At 55.2% G+C, this 21578-nt stretch overlaps 1 protein-coding gene across 2 annotated transcripts; it reads right to left on the bottom strand.

Moving 5' to 3' along the window:
• Positions 1 to 3761: 3761 nt before the first annotated feature.
• Positions 3762 to 21529, bottom strand: TAFA3 (TAFA chemokine like family member 3). Of its 2 annotated transcripts, none has more exons than XM_061471964.1 (6): positions 21398 to 21529; positions 14537 to 14621; positions 14165 to 14280; positions 8101 to 8250; positions 7105 to 7229; positions 3762 to 4950 (listed from the first exon to the last, which is right to left on the bottom strand). In XM_061471964.1, the coding sequence occupies exons 2-6, from the start codon at positions 14548 to 14550 to the stop codon at positions 4939 to 4941; spliced, it is 417 nt and encodes a 138-aa protein (XP_061327948.1). In that variant the 5' UTR covers positions 14551 to 14621; positions 21398 to 21529; the 3' UTR covers positions 3762 to 4938. The 2 variants fall into 2 exon arrangements, with proteins under 2 accessions (XP_061327948.1, XP_061327947.1); XM_061471963.1 differs by lacking the exon at positions 3762 to 4950 and adding an exon at positions 5373 to 5830.
• Positions 21530 to 21578: the final 49 nt, after the last annotated feature.

Here is a 21578-nt window from a genome sequence, read left to right as displayed (position 1 = left end):
CAGTGTGGTTTGCTCCCTGACTCCGCTTCCATTGCGCAGTAGCCTCTGAATGAATATTTTATCCAGTCCCTGATGAACATCTCCACAAATGCACACGTTAATAAAACATGAGGATGCATTTTTGAAAGAGCCATCTAATGCTTCTAACAGCCCCGTCACAGCTTATTAACCAGAGCAAACGCTCTGCAGGTGTATTTTTATCTTGGGGACTTTTATGGAGTCCCAACACGTGAGGCAATGGGGAAGATGCTCACAGCCCAGTGTCCCCATATCCTGGCAGCTGGGCTCAGCAGCAGCCAAGGCTCTGAATTCTTCTTGGTGGGAAGGGGGAACGTGTGTGAACACTGGAGCCATTCACTTCACCCCCCTGCAGCCCCCTCTGTCAAGCAGGAACATATCTACTCAGGAGCATGCCAGAGAGAAAGGAAAACCTAAAGAGTTTCTTAGTGAAAGCTGCTGGCAACATACAGAAGTACTGAGCTAAAGAAGAATAGAGAACACACATGTGCCACTTTCCACTATTTGAATCACACTCCCTGGGCAAGAGCTGCTTCTCTGAGAAGCCAGCTTTGGTGTTCTGCATTCCTAAGAACAGCATGGGAGCTGAGTGGTGATTTTTTTCCCATAGCTGAGGTAATTCTAGGGAAAGTTTTGCTGCTTCTGGGAAAGAGAAACTCTTGTCTTGTCCTTGTTTGAATTCATTGTAAAAGCAGCAATAAACCAAGTGGCCAGAGAGGAGCAAGCTGAGAGACAGCAGTAGGATGGAGGTGGCAGAGGTTACCTCTGCCTCTTCCTGCTACAGGGGAAAGGAGCCAATTAAGTCTGAGAGGAGGAAACATAAAGCCAGGGAAAGGAAACGTTCCTCCAGCCCTAAAGTGGGCTGTTCAACTCACCAGTGCAAGGGGCCTCTGAAGGCAAGATGCCAGCGTGATGATGAGGAGCAGCGCTGGCAGGAGGCACAAAGGGCGGTGAGAGAAAGCAGCACTGAGGACCTGGCTCTTGAAGACATCAGCTTCTTCCCTGGTGACACACAGTGCAGGTGTGTGCACATCCCTCCTGGCTCGGACCAGGTGAGGTCCCCGCCAGCAGCATCCCTCAGCAAGCTCCTGCTAGAGAACTCCTTTACGTTACTGCTGACAGGTAGCGCTGATTTATAAAGCAGAAATCAATGAGCCTGCTCTGCAATTTGGCCCGATTTTGTCTCCCATTTCAATTTGCCATCTTTCAGCATAATACAGGGTGGTTAATTATGTTTCAGTTTATTTCCCAGATAACACCCCCCCCCCCCCCTTGTAGTGCACATCATAGCCACTCAAAAGGTTTCATTTTACCTTTCATTTCACCTCCTAGCACAGCATTAAATTTAGTCAGCTTGTAATTTGGGGGTATTTTATACATTATGCCTTTATTATTGTGAAGTAAAATGGAATCCTTGTCTTTTCATTCACTCTTGAATAATTCTCCACCAAACCTTAGTACAAAAGGCTCCCCCCCCCCCAAAGACTAATTGAATGGGGTGTAATTATAATACCCAGGGAGATGATGTTGAAAGTACCTTAACTGTGACAGTTTCTTCTAATTGCCCCTTCAGTAACTACCAAATCTTGGCTGTTCAAGCTCCATATCGGATGCTGTACTGATGAGCCAAGGGCAAGCTTAGGGGGATTTTGGCATGGTGCTGCTCCAGGCCCACAGTCTTGAGGTCTCTGAGCCTCCTTAAGGCTCCTTGGGCCTGCAGGGACCAGCAACATAGCCCCAGGTGAAAACAGGGGGTCTGAGGCAGCATTGTCCCACTGAGAGAGCAAAGACACAAAGCATCATGCAGTCCTTGCCACAGGGGCAGGCATTGGCAGCCACAAGCACAAGGATGTTCCCATCTCCATCACCCTCTTCCTTGGCTTAATGCTCCTGCTGGAAACGTTTTCTGCCTGTTTGGCCAAAGGAAAGCCTTGAAAATACAGAAAGAGAGTGCAAGGGAAGAGTGCTGGGAGCTGGGGCAGGAGCATCCTTCCCTGGTTGCTCCCAGGAGGCAGGAGATAAAGGCAGCACTACCGCAGGCTACAGCACTTGCCTCTGAGAAGCATTTACCCGCTGGGGAGGAGCAGTGATTTTCTACATTTGTGTACTCTGATAGCATGGTAGCAGTGTACAACAGGCAGGGTCAGCACGCAGCAGAGACACCAAGGGGCTATTTCCTCACTAAACCATGTACATGAAAAATCAGTGTTAAGAGTGGCTATTATGCAGACAATAGAGTGTTTTTATACCAGTGTCGGTGTCAAGCTCTACACTTCTGCCGAGGGGATCCTTCGCATTACGACTGCAAATACGCTTAGCCAAGCAGGATTCTCCCAGCAGCAGCACAGTGTTTGTTATCAGGAATAAGGCTTCCACTCTGCATTTTATAGCTGGGGCTCTTTGGGATGGATGGCACAAACAGAGACTGGTCCTGGGGAGAGGTAGCATCTGCTGGGACATCGCATTACAGCCGTAGGAACCAGTGCGCAGAGGAAAAGGGACAGGATAGGGGAAGCTCTCAGCAAAGCATCCTGGAGACATTAATGCACACGAACTGCTGTAGGACCGCTATGAGCTAATTAGCCTTTGCTTGTCAGAACAGGCCTTCAGCTCTCCTCCAGAGCCAGCTCTCCCTCAAGCACATAGGCTGCAGTCGATATCGGAGGGGAAGAAGGTGTTTAACCAGAGCTCACTTGCTGCCAGCCCTGCCATTGCCTGCGCTAACAGGGATCAGGTCTGGAGGGGGTAAATCCTTCACGCTGTGATCATCACTGTAAAGGAGCTGTTTGTTCCAGCCCAGCAGCCCTGGCCCTCGCTCCACACCCTGGCCTGGATTGAGACACAAGTTGTCCCGTCCTGTCCCCCTCCTCTCAAGCGCTGCCCACCTTCAGGACAAGTCCTGCCTTTCCTCTCTGGAAGGGCACATCCTCTGTTTATCAGCGCTGAGGAATCTCTTGCCAACTGCTCTGAATTTGTTAGTATTTTTCCTCCCTGGGTTTGCTGTTTTGAACTGATAAGATCTCCCACCAGATACGGCTCTGCATCAGGAGAGGTGCAGAAAGCTGATGCTGGATTTATCTGTATCTTTAGTCCATCTCAGTCTGTTTTCCCCAGGGAAGGAGGCTCCTGCCATGCGTTCCTTCTCCTGATAACTTGTGGCCCAGGCTCCTTTGATGGAGAGCTTGATGGCCCCACGCACATGGGCAGCAGCCAGCTCCTCTGTGAGGATTTGCCCTCTGCTGCTCCTCAAACCATTCCAGCCAGTGCAATGGGTAATAACCCAAAAATGGATCCGAACCCTTGGCAAGACACAGAAGCCCTTTGCTGGGTAACCCACGACAGGACAAGAGGGCTGGCAGCACATGAGCAGCTGCCTAACGGAGCCAGAGGAGGTTGATGCTGGTCAGATCTCAGCGTGCAGAAATGGAGAGACAGGAGCAGACTCACCCCGGAGGCAACGTCAGGGAAATGGAGATGAAAATCAGCCCGCTGAGCATCGTCCCTCTGTGGCGCAGCTAAATGCAGGAGGATGCCTTTTTAATGCAATGTGTAATTAGAGAGTGTAAGTCACAGCCAAAAGATTTTATTGAGCCACAGGATTCGACATTTGCATGAGTAATAACAGTGGCCACCGCTGCATGAGCTGCTTGGGATTGGAGCCCCAGCCGCTCCGCCTTGGATCTGGTCGGCAAGGGAAGCGCTCCCAAAGCTTCCCTTTGCTGCTGAATGAAAAGGTGCTCTGCAGAGATTAAAATGCGTTTATTATTTCACAGTCTGGTATTTACATCCCATCTGGAGCAGGTATCACATCTCCTGTTACAAAAGCATCTACATGAGGAGTCCCGCCAATGGCAGGCACCAACCCCTGGCCCCTCCGGAGCCATCGTGTCCCCTGGAGTCTGCAGCCCTGCGGATGTTGGGAGCATGGAGCTCCCATCATCACCCCCTCGAGCTGCCACGGCAGGGGAAATGGGGAGTCCTGCAGAAGGGCATGAGCTCAGAGGCAGGAGATGGTACAATTGGAATTAACACAACAAACCCTGGATCAGTGTGGGGCTCTGAGGCATCTGCAGGGTGTCAGGCACCCCCAGCCCTGCACACAGGAGTGGGCTTCCCTGCACATGAATCTGAAACTCAATTGCAAACACAAGCAGTAATTTGGTGCCTGGGACTTGCAGGGTGTGTTACAGTCCTGGCCCCATTAATGCAGTTCCCGAGGAAGGGGTACCCAGCAGCATGCTCATGGAGACATTTCACCATCTCCAGCGGATGATGGGGTGCCGGACCCCCCCCAGCCCCACCGCCACATCCACCATGCATGGTCACAGCAGGCAGGAGGTGAGGAAAGCACCGTGCTCCAGGGCTCAGCACACCCCAACTTGAGATGAGGGCAGAGCTCAGCGCCTGCTCCCGGGCACCCAGCAGCCATGAGCCAGGAGGGACAGGATGTCACACAGCCATTGACTTCCCAATTCCTGAAGGCAACCTCATTCAGCATCTTGGGAGAGGGGGAAAGGCGACTCAGCAATGATTTCAGCTATTTCAGAGTAAAGCCCGTTATGGGGGCCTGCTGTCTGTCTGTCTTTCTACTGTCAACAGCTCTTACATGTTTGCAGTATTTTAGCTAAGAGGATAGGAAAATGAGCCCATTTCTTGGTTGGTGATTGTGTCCACGGGAGAGGAAGGGACCATGGAGTGACACAAGTCTTGCAGATGCACTGGGGTCCCATACTCGCAGCCTGTTGGGAAACTAGGACTCAGTGGACTTCTGATGCGGTACCTGGCAGGGTCCCACCAGCAGATGCAGGACGGCAATCCTGGAGCATCCTGCCTCCATGGGTCACATCCTGCTGCTCACGGCTCTGCAGAGCACCGGGGACCTGCACCAAGGCTGGTTAGCTGCTGCTGAGGGCTCAGAGGCTATCGTGTGACCTGCGGGCACAGGAGAGCAGAGAGGCAGGAGCCTGCTGATGGAAACAGTTGAGCTGTTTGCAGCAGGCGATAGGGACCTGCTCAAGCAAGTCCAGAGGAGGCCATGGAGATGCTGCGAGGGCTGGAGCAGCTCTGCTCTGGAGCCAGGCTGAGAGAGTTGGGCTGGGGCAGCCTGGAGAAGAGAAGGCTCCTGAAGGGGAGACCTGAGAGCAGCTCCAGTGCCTGAAGGGGCTGCAGGAAAGCTGGAGAGGGGCTTGGGACAAGGGATGTAGGGACAGGCCAAGGGGAATGGCTTTAACCTGCCAGAGGGGAGACTGAGATGAGCTCTTAGGCAGAAGCTGAAGGGTGCTGAGGCGCTGGCACAGGGTGCCCAGAGAAGCTGTGGCTGCCCCATCCCTGGCAGTGTTCAAGGCCAGGTTGGACACAGGGGCTTGGAGCAAGCTGCTCTAGTGGAAGGGGTCCCTGCCCATGGCAGTGGTTTGGGACTGGAGGAGATTTAAGGTCCCTTCCAACCCAAACCATCCTGAGATTCAGTTCTATGATTCTCCCACCCACAATTTGTCAGTGAGCAGCCTTAGGGGATGAAAATGTGATTTATTCTTTCATTCATTCCAAATTTCAGCTTATGGATGATTGGTAAACCCCGTGCTCTGGCTGCAGCTTCCGCAGGGGTCTGTCTGCAGAGGGGACTGGGAGTGGCACATCCAACCTCCTCAGCACAGCACCCAACGGAGCACCCAAACTCTCCAAAGGCCTTCCAAAAACATAGGTCTCCATTTCCAGACCACCACTGCACTGGGGCAGGGCACCGGGGCAGGGCACTAGGGCAGGGCAAGGGACCCAACTGAGTGCTGGGAGGATGGCCATGGAGATAGGGCTGCTGGACAAGGAGGGAGAACAGATGCTCTGGGACCCTGCAGGTGGGAATGGTCCCAACCAAGAGGCCAGGACCACAAAGGCTTTGGGCTAAATAAGCAGCTGAGGGAAAACCCCCAAATTCTAAGATGGGAAAAAGACAATGAACTACGTGTAACAGTGCAGCTGCTGGTCAGTGCTGGATGCCCAGGGCCAGAGCAATCGCCTTGGATGTCTATAAAAACACTTGAGCATGAAAGTGCTTTCTGTGCACAACAGCAATAGCAATAATGAAACGAAACCCAACATCACTTACTACGATAATTTTATAGCAGGGGATGCAGGGTGAGAAAAACCAAAGCATAAGGAATAAAAAAAGGTATAAGTCAACAGTATGAACAATGATTGCAAAATTACGCAGCTGATTAATCACGGCATATATGTAATTACTAATGAGTCTGATAAAATTTTAATTACACCTTGTTCTTTGGGGCATTCAGCAAGCCATGAAAATAATAATCACGTAGCGTTGTCACAGATGATCGCCTCAGATGGGGGAGTGAAGATGGGTTCAGGGCAGTGCCACAGGGCTGGGATGAGCAGCCAGCTACCCCGGAGCAATGGGGAGATGCTGGGGAGCGGCCAGGATGGACCAGCAGCCCTGGGCTGGTATAGAAACATCCCAGCTTGTCTGCCTATGGGCTGAGGGTGTAAACCCCTCCTCACTGAGCCTCTCCACGGAAGAAATCTGGCCCACAAGGGCACATAAGGACAGGTCAAGGGGAATGGCTTTAACCTGCCAGAGGGGAGGCTGAGATGAGCTCTTAGGCAGAAGCTCTTCCCTGTGAGGGTGCTGAGGTGCTGGCACAGGGTGCCCAGAGAAGCTGTGGCTGCCCCATCCCTGGCAGTGTTCAAAGCCAGGTTGGACACAGGGGCTTGGAGCAAGCTGCTCTATGGAAGGGGTCCCTGCCAGTGGCAGGGGTTGGGAGCTTTGAGGTCCCTTCCCACACAAACCATTCTATGGTTCTATGATGAGTTCTTGATCAGCAAAGCTGTGGGACCCGCCTGGGGTTCGTGCTACCTCCACCAGCCCCTCCAGCTCCGGTGACAAGAGCCCAGCCCAGCCTCTCTGCTCTGCTTCAGTGCATCCATAACAAACTCCCCACAACTTCTCCAGCACAGGCCCTGGAGAAGCCAGAGCTCTCCCCTTCCCCTTTGGGGATGCTTTCCTGGGTTTTGCTTACCTCAGGTTTAGGGAAAGCAGAGCCCGGCTCCCCGCAGCCCCTGCAGGGGACGTACCTTGGTTGTCTTCACTTTGTTGCCGCTACTGCAGCTCCAGCCTGAGAGGTCGGGCAGCACCTTGCACTCCTCGCCGTCGAGGCAGGGCTCCATCTGGCACCACCACTTCTGCAGCACGATGGAGGCTGTGGGGAGAAGGGTGTCAGTGCCAGGGGTGAGGGGCACAGTGACCCTGCTGAAGTCATCGCTTCACTTGGTCCAGCTGCTTCATCAGCCACTCAAACACTCTGTTCTCTCACTACTCTAGGTAAGAAGCCTAAGGACAAGCCCTGACTCCCAGCAAGAGCAAGGAGAGCAGTGCTGTGCAATAACCCACTTCAGGCTTCACTTACGGAGGCAAAGGGACTGCCTACTACCACACTGCTCTGTTAGGCTCTTGAAACCTCCACCTCCAACATGGGTAACTAGAGGAGGCTCTCTTACATTTGGGAACAAGAACACACAGGCTGCTTGGGACAACAAAACCCTCCCCTCACAATTCATCCAGGCATTTTCTGATGCCATACACAACCACACTCAGGACACTGCTGTCAGGTGAATCGATAATGTGCTGGCAGAGGCTGCAGCTCTTCAGTGATGCCACTGAATAGAATACACATGGTTTGAGCTTTGCTTATTGCTCCTCACAGGTGATGGTGCTGCAAGGCTGGAGTGATATCCCTGCTGCTGGCTGCAGCAGTGTGATGAGCAGACAAGCAGGGATCAATGCTGCAGTGCCAGGACCCGGCGCAGTGATGCACCAGAGGAGCTCGAACCACTGGAGCACCATATCCCCCCCATGGCACGCAGCCTGGGGCTGCATGGAGTGGGTAACGCAGCCACATCAATGAAGAGTGTCCCCAGAACGCTCCCTTTTCCCCCATTCTCCACTGCAGGAGCCCCAGGCAGCTCTCTGCTGTTAATCCCAAGGGCACAGAAACCCCACACCAGCCTAACCGATGGGGAAGGTGCAGCCAGAGATGGCACAGGACCTGGCCATCACCATCTCGTACTCACCATCCACACAGGAGGGAGCTGCCCGTGTCGTCCCTGCCACCTGGCCCGGGAAGCAGGAGCATTTCACCGTCTGGGAGCGCTCCTCGATCTTGTTCTTGTTGCAGCACCTGTGAGCTGCAATGACCTCGCATGTGCCGGGCTCTACGTGCACTGCGGGAGGAGAAACAGCCCCTGTCAGCTGGGGCAGTGCCCTAGAGCCCCCAGCACACCCCCTGCTCCCTGCCCCGGTGGGAGCCAGGCACTTCAGAGCTGTCCCAGCCTCCAGCGGTCACCCAGGGATGCTGATGACACACACCCAGCTCGGCCCAGCATCGCTCCAGCCCACCCTTAGGGAGAAGCACTGGTCCTGCTCCAGACCTCCGGTGTTTGAGCTCGTCCTCGCAGCCCCCACGCCTGTCCTGCCCAGCCTCTTGCCACAGCCAAGCCCAGAGCTTGATTCAAATGAATAAGCAATTAGTTAAGTGCAGCTGAGAATGAGCCGCACACTTCGCTACAAGAGGGAACGAAGTGGTGTGCTGCCTTTGGCTTCAGGGTACCACCACCTCCAACCCCAGCTAAAACCAATGCTCCTTGTCTCACCATCACAGCCCACCCTCCGGCTGGAGGAGGGAGGACCAGGATGCGTTTCTGCCCTGCAGCAACAGAAATGTCAGTGTTCATCAGAAACCCAGGCTGCCCTGCTGCTCCCCTTCCCAGTGCCATTAAAATATTAAGGAAGAAAGAAAACCAATGTGTTGGCTTATCACCTCTGGGATCTGGGTTTAGAAGCTTGTTAGCATCACAAATCAATGACTTTCGCTCACACAAGCACAAGGCACATTACCCAAACAGGGCTGAATAGGCTCATTCCCATGACCTGAGAGTGGGTGATCCCTCCAGGTCCTGATTAATGAGCACAGGAGGGAGGGTTAGAGACAACCTCTGGGTTGCTGGGAGCAGGCTTTTGTTTCTGCAGCGAGCAGGAGCCCAGGCTGCGAGGAGGATGGGGAAGCTGCGTGTCTGCAGCCTGCCATCCCCAAACGCCTGCAGACAGGAGCATCGGGACATCAGACCTGGCTGCTCCGCACCCACAGCCCCATCCACCCCCAGCAGCCGCAGGAGGATAGGGCTGGGATAGGGGTGCAAGCAGGACACGCAGGGCACTGGGGAGCAGAGTGGGTGCTGCTGCTGGTGCAGGGACCCACAAGCTCTGGCAGTTGCTCCAACCCTGCCCATCCAAGCCTCAGCTCCCAGCTCTGCTTCATCCCCAGCCACAGCCGGAGGGGCCTGCAGGGGTGCCCATCCACCCTCAGCACCCTAAAGCAGGGTTAGTGGCCCCGGGTAGGAACCGTGCTCACCCGGACATCTCCCGTCTCCCTTCTGGAAAGCAGCCACTTCACCTCCTCGAGTGAAAGCTTAGGAAATGGGATCTGTCTCCAGGCGCTGGGGGAATCCCTCTGCCCGGCAGCTGCATTTTCACGTTCCCAGAGGAAAACACTGATCCAAGGGCCGCCTCCTGGCTCGTGTCAAGCAGGCACGGCCACATGGATTTCTAGCCAAAGCAGCGCTTGTCCCTTTCCTGCTCCCAATGCTGAGCACCAACCGGGAGATGAAAGGGCAGGATGCAAGGAACCATGCCAGGATTTGCTCTCCTGCGATGCCACCAGCCCGGGGCCACAGCAGACGCTCATTGCCAGGCAGAACAACCACATTCTAACATGAACATGGGCAGTGACACCACAGCTCATCCCTCACAGCCCACTGCGTCAGGGAACCACACACCCCCGTGCCCTGCACCCGCCGGCACATGGGCAGGATGGGCCACGCAGTTACCATGGCTTTAATTTGCCTCTATTATTTCATGGTCATTTTCTTTTAATGAACCATCACTCTCATTTCCACCCGTAATAATTACACAATTACCTATCCTGGAGATATTTCCTAGTAGCATCTCTGGCCATAGATTTTATCCTCCCTTCTAAATGCCACCATAATTCAGCTTTAATGATTATTTCTATTCTTCTTTAATGCAGAAAGGATAGGCTCTGGTGAAAGTGAGAGGGAAAGCAACTCATTACAGAACAAACATGAATGTTTTGCCCTGGTTTTATCATTATTAGGCTTTTTCAAAGGATCCGAGCACCGAGCAGAGGTCCTTGGCTTTGGCTGGCGATGAACCCACATCCCCACCACGCTCTGGTGCAGGACCACGAGGAGTCACTCACCCACCCTGCACACCCCTCCAACAGGGGATTTTATACCCTTGAGCTTCACATGCCGTTGTGCTTTTGACTCGCTTCTGCAGGAGCTCCTCCACAAAGCTTCATCAGCAGAGCTCTTCCCAAAAGGAAGGGCCACCGACCCCTCTGCTCCCCCTCACTTCTGCTCTTGGGCTTCTCCTTTTCAGCTAATTTAAGAGGGCTCAGCCGAGGGAGGGTGATGCAGAGCTGAGGAACGGCTCCTTCCAAGCGTGCAGAGGGAGTTTGCCAACGTGCCAGAGCCCTTTCCATTTGCTCAAAAAGGTGCAGCATGGAGATAAAGAGAAATCTGCCTTTCCTGCAGCTGGCAGAGCACAGCACCATCAGAGCCCATCCTGCTCCACACCCGCTGCGTCCCTGCAGCAGCACCAAGGAACGCAGCAGACTGGGGGTGTGCAGGCACACACAAGATGCTCCCACCAGGACAGATGGACATGGCCCATCTCCAGCTTGTGCCTCGTGCAGGGCACACCATGCAGGGAAGGCAAAACCCACGGCAGAGGAGAGATGCTCTCACTGCTCACGGGCTGTGTCAGGGATGCAGGTCAGCCCTGCAGCACGGGCTCTGCTGCTGGCAACGCTGGGGCAGCAGCATGCACCCCCAGGACCTCCATGGCCTCTCCACATCTATGAAGTACTTTCATCTGCTTGAAGGTCCTGTGGGCATCCTGCCCTAGGACACATCCGTGTTGGAAACCTGTCCTGGGCATTTCCCTCCTGCACAGAGCCCTCCAGTCAGCAGCCACAGCCTTAGGCACAGCCACAGGGTATGGGGCATCTTCTTCGCAAGTGACTGCTGCCCATGGAGCTGCAGGCTGCCTTTGGGCAGGAGGGACAGCCCCATGGGGAGCAGAAGAGCCACCCTGCTGGTGTCAAACATCCCAGTGCCCTGCACACCAGATTCACTCACTTCTCTGCTCCTCAACCCCACCAAACACCAGCGCCACCAACTGACACCAGAGCAAGCGCAGGAGTTTCATAGAGTCACAACCTGGTTTGGGTTGGAAGGGACCTTAAAGCTCATGCAGCAGGGACCCCTTCCACTAGAGCAGTTTGCTCCAAGCCCCATCCAACCTTGCTTTGAACTTGGAGGGCTGTAACCGGATGGACACACATGAATCCCTCCGCATCAAATACGGAGATTCCCAGGATGTCAGCAAGAGGCTCTGCGTTTCCTCATGCAGAGATGAGCAGCCCGTGCCCAGGGCTCCTGCCATGCTGGCTTCCATATCACACAGCTGGGAAGAGCAAGCAGAAAGCAGTGCAGGGCAAGCGATGGGCTCCTCCAGCTGCAGCTGCTGCTCCTTTCGCTGAGCAGCAGGAACCTTCAAGCCAGATAGGACTCAAAATGCAAGTCGGATGGATGGTGTGTTTCAAGCCAAGAGCAGGAAACCCCCAGGGAGCCTGGGATAAGATCCAGAGCTTCTGGCACGCTTGTCCCTCCCATTCAACTGGTATTTCCCCACTGGAACCCTTCTTAAAAAGAATCTGATCTCACGGAGCCATAAAAGCATCGTAAGAGCACAGGGCTTCTGAACCCCGCATGCGAGTAAAACAAAAGTGCTGTCCTATTCTGGCTGACCTTTAAGTGAGCAGCAGAGCCTGTTTTTTTTTATGGTATATTGTGAAAGGACACGTTTTGTGTGTCTCAGGGAGGTGTGGGCAGAGCTCCACAGGTTCAGGGTAAAGTATCACTGCACTTGCTGGTGGGGAGTCGTAAACTGAAGAGGAGTTGAATGCATGTAACCATCAGGTGATGGGCAAACCCTCTGTGCCAAACCCCTTCCTTCTGCGTACTGCAATGCCATTCAAGGCATCCAGATGTCCCAAGGGGGGCTCAGCAGCACAGCAGGGACAAGCAGAGGGTCCAGTCCCCAGTGGGCTCTGCTCAGAGGGCAGCACAGCCCTGAGCATCCAACCTGGGCACCAGCAGCACGAGTGATCCATGCCTCACGCCCCATGACAACTCTACTAATATTCACTAAATAATTCAAGTCTTAAACTCACTGCTGCCCTAAATGCAGATTTAAGAGAGGTTTGGAGAAAAAGCAGGCTTGTTTTTATTGCTCATTACCACTGCGTGTCAGTTGGGATCGTCTACTACCTTGTCACCTCAAGACTCCACGTCATGCTCTGTCCCCTTCCCTCGCATGTTTGAACGCGTGCACATCTATGAACTGCTCAAATCCCATCCCTTCACACTTGGAAACGCCTGGGCTGCGTGGAGAACAGCTGCAATGCTTTGCCACTGTATGGACCACTGTGGTCAGGGGATACAGCTCCCAATACACAGCCTGCCTCCCCCTGCACAGCTCCTGCCTCATCTGGGGAAGATGGCTTAGAAAAGTATTCCCTAGTGAGGTAAAGGCTGCACACGATGGAGGAACCAACACGACTTCAAGTGTGAGGGAATCCTCATAGAATCCTGGAATGGTTTGAGTTGGAAGGGACCTTAAAGAACTTCTTCCTGAGATCTCATCTCAGTCTCTGCTCTGGCAGGTTAAAGCCATTCCCCCTTGTCCTGTCCCTAGAGGCCCTTGTCCAAAGCCCCTCTATGAAAGGGGATTCTATGAAAGTGCATTCCTTTACCAAAACCTGTCCCAGATGAACCAAAAGCCCAGGGCAGACAACAGAAAAACACATCAGGCAGCTGAAGGATTCCTGGTTTGAGCCCATGGAAATGCAGATTTGGTCACTGTGGATGGGCGAGCGAAGAACCCCCAGCTCTGCCTGTGCGCACGGGAACACACGAGCCCATGTCCTCACGTACGGAGTGAGATTTCTCCATCATTCACATCCCACGAGTGCACTGGGGCATCTGAACTTTAATCCAAGGTGAGCTGCAGCTTTTATCCATGCCAGGTCTGACTCTTCCCTAAAGCAGCATCTCCCTGCACATGGCCCCTCCAGGGATGGAGCAGGGCTCTGCGGCCCCAGACTGGGCACACTGGGTGCCAAAAAGTCCTTCTAGAAACCACTGAGGAGTTTTTATCTCCTCACACCCCCGCTGCAGGTTAGCAGGAGGGGAAGGCAGGTACCTGCTGACTGCCTGGCTGAGGGAGGCGTTTGGGAAGGTACGTTTTGGTTTTAAGCAGTGAGGATGGGGATTATAAGATTAGAACTGCTTTAACTGCCAGGCAAAAATGAGAGAACTGGGACAGGGTTTGGTGTGGGTCAGGCAGGGGCAGCAGGAATTGCACATTAACCCTTCGACACCTTCGTCTGCAAGCAAAGGCCCAAGAGGCAGGCAGCATTGCCCAGGATTGCTCCATACTGCATTGCTGCATCCACTCCATCCTCCCACCGTGCACTCAAGCAGAGGAACTCAGCCCTGGACCACCAACTCCACCCCCTGCTGAGGCCCATCAAGGCTCCAGCTCTGGCACAAAGGGCTGAGCACGGCTTCTCAGCTGTTTCCCGTCTCAAAACACACACTGCAAACGGGGGCTCATGTAACCCCTCCAAAAACCCCATCCACCACACAGAACAGCATTCCAGACACACAGAGCAGGGTCCAGAGACCACCGTTGGGAAAGACAGATTCACACCCAGAGTAAAGGCTACCTTTTCCAGCAAGGCTTTCAGTTCTACATCAGTTTTTACCTGTCCCATGTTTCGAAGTGATCTTTAAAACCAGATGGCTGAAAATCTGTATTTCTAAGGAAAGCCTAAAGCGGAGAGTTTGTGACATTCACTGCGCCTTATCTAAGAGGGAAAATTCACATCTCCCTGCCCACAGATCACGAATTACCTCGATAATGACCTAAATACATAGATGGGCCTCAGACTTCACACGATGCACACAGCCAGGACGTCGCTTCCCCTACCTGAATGGCTTCTGTGATGGGTGGAGGCCAGCGTCAGTCTTCCCCACAGCGTGGTAAGGCAGAGAGTGAGCACGAAAACCCATTTGCTCAGGCTCTGGAGGTCTCTCTCACTCATTCTACCAAAACCAAGAAGAGATGCACGAGGGAAGGGTTGGGGCTGAGGAGGGTTGGGAGGTGCAGCCCCCACTCACCGAGGCTGCTGCATGTAACGCTGCAGCCCCAAGCACCCACAACCACAGGGACCTGGCTGCAGGACACACACCCAGGGCTCACCCATCACCCCTGGATGGGCTTGGGCTTCTACAGCAGCACGGCCATGGCAGAGGGACACTAAGAAATGAACCAGCAGCAGCACAGATGAGCAATAGTTACCTTTTACTGGGCATTCACAGCATCACCTGCACATCTGCCAACCCAGCGTGGGTCAGGTCTCTGCAAGGGGCAGACATCAGTGCATCTGAAAGGAGAAAGAGAAATGGGGTGGTGATACCTGCTGGAAGTGTGTGGGGAGTGTGAACCACTGTGTGCAATGGGAATGGCTGGGGATGCCCCAGGGCTTGGCTGGCCCTGTATCAGCTCATGTGCACACACAGGCCCATTGCACACACCAAAACCTTCCTGGGAGCTCAGCCCATAACCCTGCTCACCACCTTTGAACTGTGCAGCTCCATCTGCTTCAGAGTCGTTGCTCTTGAATTTCACTGCTGACAGTGCAAAATCGTGCTGTCAATATATATCAATGACAGAAAATCGACATAGTACATTATGAATACAGATCACAGACACTAAAAGCAGACTCAGGGTGTGTGGGAAGAGCCAGACTAAATCAACAGTGAGTCATTCCAGGTATCGCCTTTTCCATGTGTGACACCGTCTTTGTCCTGGTGTCACTGAGGTCCCTTGCAGTGACACCTGAGGTCTGGTCCTCATGCAAACCACTCATCAGCAGACAGATGGATGCAGTGAGCACAGTGGGTGTCCCAGAGCTCAGCAACCATCCTGCTTGGCACCACACGAGGAACCAAGGAGCTGGGGAGCTGATGTCTGGGTGGCACCAGGACCCATACCCCGTGTCCCAGCACAACACCATCATCTGGGGCTGCTTCTCCTGTCAGTAATAACTTCAAAGCTCATAAAACCACACAGACACAGAGCTGCAACCACTACCTCTGAGCATGCCTGGTCCCCAGTGACCCCCTCCCAAGCCACAGAGGATGTGCTGGGAAGGAGCCGAGATTTACATCATCTGGAGCCATTAAGGGAAAATGTAAAACCCCAAAGACTTGGTATTTTACTGTTGACTGCTTTAAATACGCTCCCTGCACTGTTTATCAGCGACAGCCCTGCAGGTGGGAACGGCTCTGGGGCCCTGCAGGCAGCAGCATGAGCAGTAACAGCTTCGGGAGCAGCATCTCTGCTCAGCATCTGCCTAGTGAAGTGACAGCCTCCCAGCCTCCCTTATCTCCTGCTGAGATCTGACTGGGTCCAGGGCAGGTAACCGTGCCCCCCATAAAACTGCAGTGCTGGAGCACAATTTATTAACAAGAGGCCATAAAGACAAGTGACACCGAGGTTCAGGAGTGCTGCCAGCACCTCTGCTCTGGAGCCAGGCTGAGAGAGCTGGGCTGGGGCAGCCTGGACAAGAGAAGGCTCCTGAAGGGGAGACCTGAGAGCAGCTCCAGTGCCTGAAGGGGCTGCAGGAAAGCTGGAGAGGGGCTTGGGACAAGGGATGTAGGGACAGGCCAAGGGGAATGGCTTTAACCTCTACCCACCAGCATCAATGCAGGCAGCGAGGGCAGTGTGGGATTCCCGGCAGGCACCAGGCTGTTGGGAGGATAAATCTGGAATTTCCAACCATCTCCTCAATTTCTATCTGCTCTGGCCCAGGCTGAGACAGTGAAAGAGGCTCATAATGAAGGACCAGAACAGGAAACGCTGACGTTTTTAATCAAAACCAAGTGATTTGAAGTGGTAAAAGGGCATTTCTTGTTTTGAAGCATTTCAAAGCGAATTGTTCTGGTTTAAACTGGCATTTTGAAATAAAAAATGTTTTGTTCCAAAATGCTGATTTCAAGTGAGATTTTTCATTTTGATTCTCCCAGCTGGGGGAGGGGAGGAGAGATAGAAAAATGCATCAAAAATATTGACATTTGACCAGGAAAAAAAACCCAACCAACCAATAAAAGAGAGAAAGGGGGAAAGGTGTCTTACCAAACCCACAGGATTTATGCTAGGAAAGAACGTAGATGGAAGCAAACACTCTTCATTAATGCTATGGAACAGTCGGCATGGCCAGGAGCAGAGCATGGCTGGGGAGGACATGGACACGCAGGCATCCCGTTCACCCGGCTCCATCCCTGCCCACCGGTGACAAGGTGACAAGGGACTGACCCCGCTCCAGCACGACCCTCTCTCAGGCTACACCCCACACAGCCCCAGCCCTCTGTGCATCAGCAGAATGAAGCCGAGAGGGCTTCATGTGCAAGGAAACCAGCACTCCTTGAAGCAGGCGAGAGTTGATGCAATGACACCGTGCCAACTCCCCCGTGTAAAGCTGTATTTAGGCAATTCCCGGAATGTGGCCTTCCTCAGAGGGGGAATCTCACACAAGAGCCTGCGCTGCTGGAGTCCCTTCAGAGATGCCACAGCCCATTGTGTACTGATGGCAGCTTAGAAAGCATGCTAATCCCTCTATGGGAAAGTAAAGAGCTCTCAGAGCTGCTCAGCCCCTCACTGAAACCCAGGGGCACTGTGTGCATCAGTGCTCAGCACCGCGGCACGATGCCCCCCTGCACAGCGCAATCCCCCCTGCCACGCTAGACCAGCGGAGCCAGGGACATGTGCCACAGCCCACATCTGTCCTGCTGCACGAAGGGGCACAGCTGGCAGCCCCGATGCAAGGACAGCAGACACGGTGCTGGCACCAGCTTTCTGCATTGTTTGCAGCAGGGAGCATTGGATGCCAACACACATCCCGTGCAGCTTCCAGCAGAGCGGCCAGGTCCCATGGGAGCTCAGCTCACATCTGACATCCCGGTCTCCCAGCTGCTGCTCCAGCTCCCCCTCTACATAAGGCATACAGGGAGCACAGCCACACTTCCAGGCATGAGCACTGAGCCCCCACAGCCCACCCAGAGCCGCTCTGGAAGAGCCCAGCTCCTTCCCATGGGACCCTCCGGATCACTGAATTCTCCAGAATCATAGAATGAGCCACAGAACGGTTAGGGTTGGAAAACACCTTAAGACTACCTAGATCCAAACCCCCTGCCATGGGCAGGGATGCCTCACACTAGAAGGGGTGCCTCCAGGAGCCATCAATCCCCAAATCCCTCGGCAGGACCAGAAAGCAAGCAGCCCACTGGCTGCCTTCATCCCACCCGGGACAGGGCTGCACTCCCAGCACAGCCTATGTTTAGCTCAGAAGGGCTGAGCTGTTTGCTCGAGCCAAGGAAGCATGAATAAATCACGGCGCTATCAAGAATGCAGCCACGGTGTCCACGCCGTGCTCAAGGGAAGCTGCTGCGCCGAGCGGGAGCCGAGCCGGCGGCTGGGGACAGCACCCGGGGTAATGAGGAGCACGGGGCCAGGAGGTGCCACGGGAGGGATGCTCCTCACCCGGATCCACGCTGGCACAGGCGCTCAGCGCTCCCACTCCAGCACAACCTCCCATCAGAAAACAGAGCTCCACAGAAATTGCTGTTTTGACAGTTATCAACCTCCACCGTTGTGAGACTCCAGCTGCAAATGTTTGGTCTGACGTGCTGGAATGTCATTCTGAAATGAAGAGTGGCGTTCTGGCACATCAAAGCACTTAATTTTGATTGAAAATATCAGGATCCTCTATTCCATCGCGTTCTGTTTGGAGTTTTGTGGAATTTTCCGTTAACATTTTGTAGGTAATTTCCACCTTTTGGGTCTGCGCTGGAACCTGAAGTAACCCCACAGGGCCTAAATCACTCAGAAGATAAACTGCAGTCCTAACCAGCATGGCAAGAGATGACTGCTCCTCTGCATGGGCCCACGTCCCTCCCCATGGGCACACATAGACATGGGCCATCACCTGCATCTGAGCCTCATAGAGGTTCCCCAGCACAGAGACACACCAGAAGCAGCCCTCCCAGCACCCAACCCCTCTTTTAGTCACAGGAGCTGGAGGCTTTCTCCTCCTCCTTCATTGAGGCCCCAGGTAGAGCTGTGACCCCGCAGCCAGGACGGTGCCATCGCAGCTCGGCTGGAACGCAGCCGGCACCCGCAGTGCTAATGAGGGACTTTCTGTCAGGCCAGATTATGCTCCAAGTCCTGCCAGTCTGGAGCATTGTTTGCAATGGTCCATGGGAGCTGGATGATTACAGTGAGCACTAAAATGTTCCACCCAAAAAGAGAAGCAGAGAGAGATGGGGGAGGCCAGCACAGCGGCTGGTTTCCTATGCCAAGTGACACAAGCCCTCCCCGCTGCAGCTCCTGCGCTGTCAACCTTTGTGCACATCTGGCCCTGTACTCCTGCCACTTTGCCAGAAGCTATTTTCATACTCCTGCTATTTCAGCACTTCTTGGAGTTGGGTCGCTTCATTTAGTGCGAGAGGTGCAGGCTTTGACCCACAGAGCACAACCCAGGGCTCTATGGTGCCCTGGAGCCCAGGCGCAGTGGGGAGGGAAGCTGAGGCACAGAAACCTTCCCACATGTTGGAGATGTCACAATGCACGCTGAAAGGGGAGAGGTTATTTTACTGCTTCCCTGAAGCAAGAAGTCTCAGCAAACACCCCAAAGTGAAGGAGCAGGGGACAGGCTGCACACCCAGCCCCTGACCACCCTGCGCACGGCTGCCTGCAAACCTCATGACACTCGTGGCCAAGATGAACCCCCCTCATACAAGAGGGAGGGCTGGGCCCCCAGACCGCTCTGTTCTGTGCCCACGGGCACTGCCCAGAGGAAAGGGGTCCTTCCCTCACCCCGAGGCACAGCTCCATGGGCTGCACAAGAGGCGATGCTCGCGGCACAGAGAGGCTGCTGAGTCTCCCGAGAAGCTGATGCCTCCCTGAAAGATCCTGACAAGCAAGGAGACACCTCCACAGTCCCCAGGGAAGGAACAGCACAGGCTCCGGTGTGGTTCTGTCTCCAGCAGCCAAAGAGAAGGCAAAAGCAGCAGGGAAGGGCTGGCAGAGAGCATTTCCCTTCTCCAAAAGGCTGGAAAATCAGCTAAAAGCTGGATCCTCCACCCCGGGCTGATGAGGAAGTGCTCAGACACGCACAGGCTGTGAGGTTTCGGCCCAGGATCTCTGAGACACTGCTGCTGCCCATCCTGAGAACAAGCTGCAGGGCTGGGGTGTCCCTGGGGAGCCTGGTCAGCAAGATGCTGCCATCCCCTGAGCACAACTGCAGCAGCCACCTCCACATCCACTGCTTCGGGCTCCTAGTGCAGGGCAGGAGATTGGCCAAACCCTGCTCCCTCTGCAGTGCTGAGGATGCTCAGTTACAGGTAAAGCTGGGGAGTCAGAGCTACAATAGCCATAGCTCTGGGACAGCACCTAGGAGGCTGCATCCCCCCTTGGACCTGCACTGATGAGAGCTTCATGCAGTGATTCCTGCACCCTCCCATACTCTGTGCTCCCCAAACACTGCGCTGCTCTTCCCCAGAGGAAAACCTGCTGCAGGGGAGCCTGACCCAAGCCCAAGAGCTCTAGGTTGAGCGGAGTCCTTTCAGCTCTTACTTGGGTGCACTTAGAGCAGTCCAGCCCCACAGATGTTCTAGTGAGGGCAGCATGAGGCAGGTGCCCTCCAGGGCAAAGAGGAGACCTGGGAGCACACAGAAACACAGAGGGCTCCTTCCCCCCAAGTGTGCTCTTTTGCACTCTCCTCTGTGATTTATTTCCATCTCCTTGCTTATTCCTCAAGCATCTGCAGCATTTCCTTCCCAGCCAAGGTGAGCAGGAGAGTTTTTAGCTCTAATTCCAGCCTGGCATGGCCCTGTTCCGGCTCCCTCGCTCGGTGAATCCCACCACCCCGCTGCCTTTGACAGCTCGAACCTCAGACTCATCAGTGCCAGGAACCTCCCTGGCAGAGCATGGCTGCTCCTCAGGGGTGTCGAAACCCAAGGTCAACAGCAGCTCAGTCTTCTCAGGGGAGGAAAGCAGAGGGCTTGACAGCTCAGATTGCTTCCCCTGGGCTTTCAGCATCTCACCTGAGCGGGCTCTTTGCTGGGGTGTGGGTGCCCCAGCACAGATGAGTTCTCACAGGACAAGGGGACCTGCACACTGAGTAGCCCCCCAAGCCTCACTCACACTGCATCAAAAGGGAGCGCTAACCGGCAGGAGGAGGAGACTCCTGCTCCCTGCCCAACGCCACAGCATGGATCCACTCCTGCCTGTCTCCAGAATGGGACCGGTACAGATCACCCTCTCCTCTGGGCCACCAAGCATCCCCTTGCACGTGAGGGGGACACCCAGCCCATGAGAGCTGCTCCCCATCCAGCACCCCCACTTTGCTCCAGCCAAGCAAGCCCCACCGCTGAAGGAGTTACAACAGAGAGAAACGAGGTAGAGGAAGACTGAAGCCCACAACCCATCCGTCCTGCCCGAAGCTTCGGCTGCAGGGGCCAGCTTGCACCAAAGGCAGGAAACGGTTGGTCTCGGTTTCCCCTTCCAGGGTGAAGAAGCATTTTTGGCTGCAGTCACCCGGGATCTCTGCAGAAGCAGCTTCGAGGGGGCGGCAGGATCGTGGCCTCGGCCAGAGCTCGCCCCCAGCAGCAGCCCCCAGCCAGATCCAGGTCGGGGCGAGCACCCCCTCTGCGGGCTGTGCCCCCTGCCAAGGGCCGGGCAGGGGCCGGAGATCGCCACTTCTTACGGCATCACCGGTAACCGAGCTCAGCAGGAGCCCGCAGGGAGAAACTTACCGCGAAGACCCACCCGAGCCCCGCACCGAGCCGCCGAGGAGCTCGGGGAGCCTCGCACCGACCGCCCCGGAGGGGAAAGAGAACCCAAACCCGCTGCACCCGAGCGGCGGCCGGGCTGGGAGCGCACCCCGCCGCCGAACGCCGGTGCCGCCGAGCTCCCAGCTCCCCGTGCCCCGGCTCAGCCTCGGTGCCCGCTCGGTAACGGCCCTGCCCCAGCGGGACGGGCGCGGCGCCTTCCCTGGGACCGGCACCGGGCAGGAGCGTGGAGCCCCGCAGGCGCTCGCCGCTGCGCCGCGCTCGGCTCCGGGGGTCACCGTCCCGTCCCACCCCGAACTTTCCGTACCTGCCTGTGCCGTCCGTGCGGGCTGGGGTCGCCGCTGCCCATGGCCGCCGTCCGCCCGTTCCGCCGGGTCGGGTCAGCGCCGCGTCCGCGGGCCGCTGCGGCCGGGGGCCGCTGGCATCGCCGGGCGGCGGCGGCACCGGCAGTGCTCGGGGCTGGGCGGGCGCGGAGCGGAGCGGAGCGG

The sequence above is a fragment of the Pezoporus flaviventris genome, unplaced genomic scaffold (genome assembly GCF_033815535.1).
Source record: "Pezoporus flaviventris isolate CSIRO_AGI_PZ_B2104156 unplaced genomic scaffold, CSIRO_AGI_Pfla_v1 ptg000069l, whole genome shotgun sequence".
In the NCBI taxonomy this organism is placed as follows: domain Eukaryota; kingdom Metazoa; phylum Chordata; class Aves; order Psittaciformes; family Psittacidae; genus Pezoporus; species Pezoporus flaviventris.
Note: the sequence above shows the minus strand (reverse complement) of the source record. Positions and strands in the feature narration are given on the sequence as shown.

What these genes read in the sequence shown, in the direction of transcription:
- TAFA3 (XM_061471963.1), bottom strand. An exon ending in CCATCACAGAAGCCATTCAG is followed by an intron (nt 8,251 to 14,164) that starts GTAGGGGAAGCG and finishes CTCCTCCCGCAG; the next exon opens with TGCACGTAGAGCCCGGCACA. An exon ending in AGCTCCCTCCTGTGTGGATG is followed by an intron (nt 7,230 to 8,100) that starts GTGAGTACGAGA and finishes TTCTCCCCACAG; the next exon opens with CCTCCATCGTGCTGCAGAAG.